At 37.7% G+C, this 1,958-nt stretch overlaps 1 protein-coding gene across 1 annotated transcript in view; it reads right to left on the bottom strand.

The window, feature by feature from the left end:
• The window catches only part of LOC106873705 (DNA methyltransferase 1-associated protein 1), a 132,664-nt gene that overhangs the window by 126,824 nt on the left and 3,882 nt on the right, over positions 1 to 1,958 (bottom strand). Inside the window, exon 2 of the mRNA XM_052977734.1 lies at positions 1,024 to 1,155. Coding sequence (XP_052833694.1) covers positions 1,024 to 1,119 — 96 coding nt within the window. The 5' untranslated portion in view covers positions 1,120 to 1,155. The remainder of the gene's footprint in view (positions 1 to 1,023; positions 1,156 to 1,958) is intronic.

The following is a 1,958-nucleotide window of genomic DNA, read 5'->3' as shown; positions in this document are numbered from 1 at the left end:
AAAAAAAAAAAAAAAAAACAACATCGCAAAACGTTTGGGGTATTTACAAAAAATACGAAATAATACAAAAAATTCCCAATAAATGGGGAGGTTATCCGTGGAAAGAAAAACCTACGAAAAGACCACGGTAACCTCGGTCTTTAGCGTCACAGTTTGTTAAATAAAATTTCTCTGTTTACAAAATTTTAAAACGTTTTATAGAATCATGGTCAAGGTGGCTTCGTCATTTATACGTGCCATTCTTGCTACATGTATCCATCTTTTTTCGAAACATTTGCTAGACAACACTTGCCTCTCTACTCTCACCTTCCTTTTCAAGTGATACTTGAAAAAGTTGATGAGAGATTGACCAGAGAGGAAAGTATTTGTCTCTAATCCTAGATAGACAGACAGATAGATAGATAGGCAGACTGGTTGTTAGATAGACAGACAGACAGACAGATAGATAGATAGATAGATAGATAGATAGACAGAGAGAGAGAGAGAGATAGACAGAGATAGATAGATAGATAGACAGAGATAGATTGATAGACAGACAGACAGACAGACAGACAGACAGACAGACAGACAGACAGACAGACAGACAGATAGATAGATAGATAGATAGATAGATAGATAGATAAATAGATAGACAGACACACAGACAGGCAGACAGACAGACAGACAGATAGATAGACAGACAGATAGACAGACAGACAGACAGACAGATAGATAGATAGATAGAAAGATAGATAGATAGATAGATAGATAGATAGACAGACAGACAGACAGACAGACAGATAGACAGACAGATAGACAGACAGACAGACAGACAGATAGATAGATAGATAGAAAGATAGATAGATAGACAGACTGGTTGTTAGATAGATACATAGACAGACAGAGGGATGGATGGATGGGTGGATAGGTAGATAGGTAGATAGATAGATAGAAACTTGACAGTCAGAGAGGAGAGAGAGAGAGAGAGAGACAAACAGACAGACAAATAGACAGACAGAGAATAAAAAGTTTGTGACTGCTTACTTTTTTGTCATTCATCAATGATTTCTTAGTGACTGGTTCATAAGGTTTGTCTGTATCCAACTCCAGAATATCTCGGATGTCACAATTCATTGCCATGATGACCAGGATGTTAGTGGTGCTGGCAAGATGTTCCTGAAGTGAGAAAATAAATATAAATGAATAAATAAAAATATCTATATACATCCAAAATGAAGATGAATACCAATGTTCCTATGTGGTATGCTCGAAAATTGTAGAGATACTGCTAACATGAAACCATTGGTAGCCTTGTTAACCGAGAAATAAAGTTTATTTATCCAACAATGCAGTGTTGAGAACTCATTCTCACTGTTCAATATAAGTGTGTATATATGTGTATATATGTCATCATCATCATAATCAGAAGCATGGTGCTGACTCCGGGTGGGAGCCTGCACCATGCTTTTGTGTCTGTTTTGGCATGGTTTTTACAGCTGGATGCTCTTCCAAATGCCAACCACTCCATAGAATGGGCTGACTGCTTTATATGTGGCACCAGCACAGATGAGGTCAGTTTTGGCGTAGTTTTTACAAATGGATGCCCTTCCAAATGCCAACCACTCCATAGAATGGGCTGACTGCTTTTTATGTGGCACTAACTAGCACAGGTGAGGTCAGTTTTGGCGTAGTTTTTACAGCTGGATGCCCTTCCAAATGCCAACCAATTTACAGTGTGGACTGGGTGCTTTTTAAATGAAACCAGCACCGGCAGGTTCACCAAGTAACTCTGTAAAATAAAGAGTCTTTGAGAGGGGAGAGGGCATTGGAGGGAGGTGGGGATCTTGTATCAGATGATGAAAGATTAGAGTGTGCCTGAGAGACAGAAACAGTTACCTAGAGAGAGAGTGGAAGTTAACAAGAGTATATATGTGTATATATATATATATATATATATATATATATATATATATATATAT

This window comes from Octopus bimaculoides, chromosome 28, assembly GCF_001194135.2.
Source record: "Octopus bimaculoides isolate UCB-OBI-ISO-001 chromosome 28, ASM119413v2, whole genome shotgun sequence".
NCBI lineage: Eukaryota > Metazoa > Mollusca > Cephalopoda > Octopoda > Octopodidae > Octopus > Octopus bimaculoides.
This window is presented reverse-complemented; position numbering and strand designations above follow the sequence as displayed.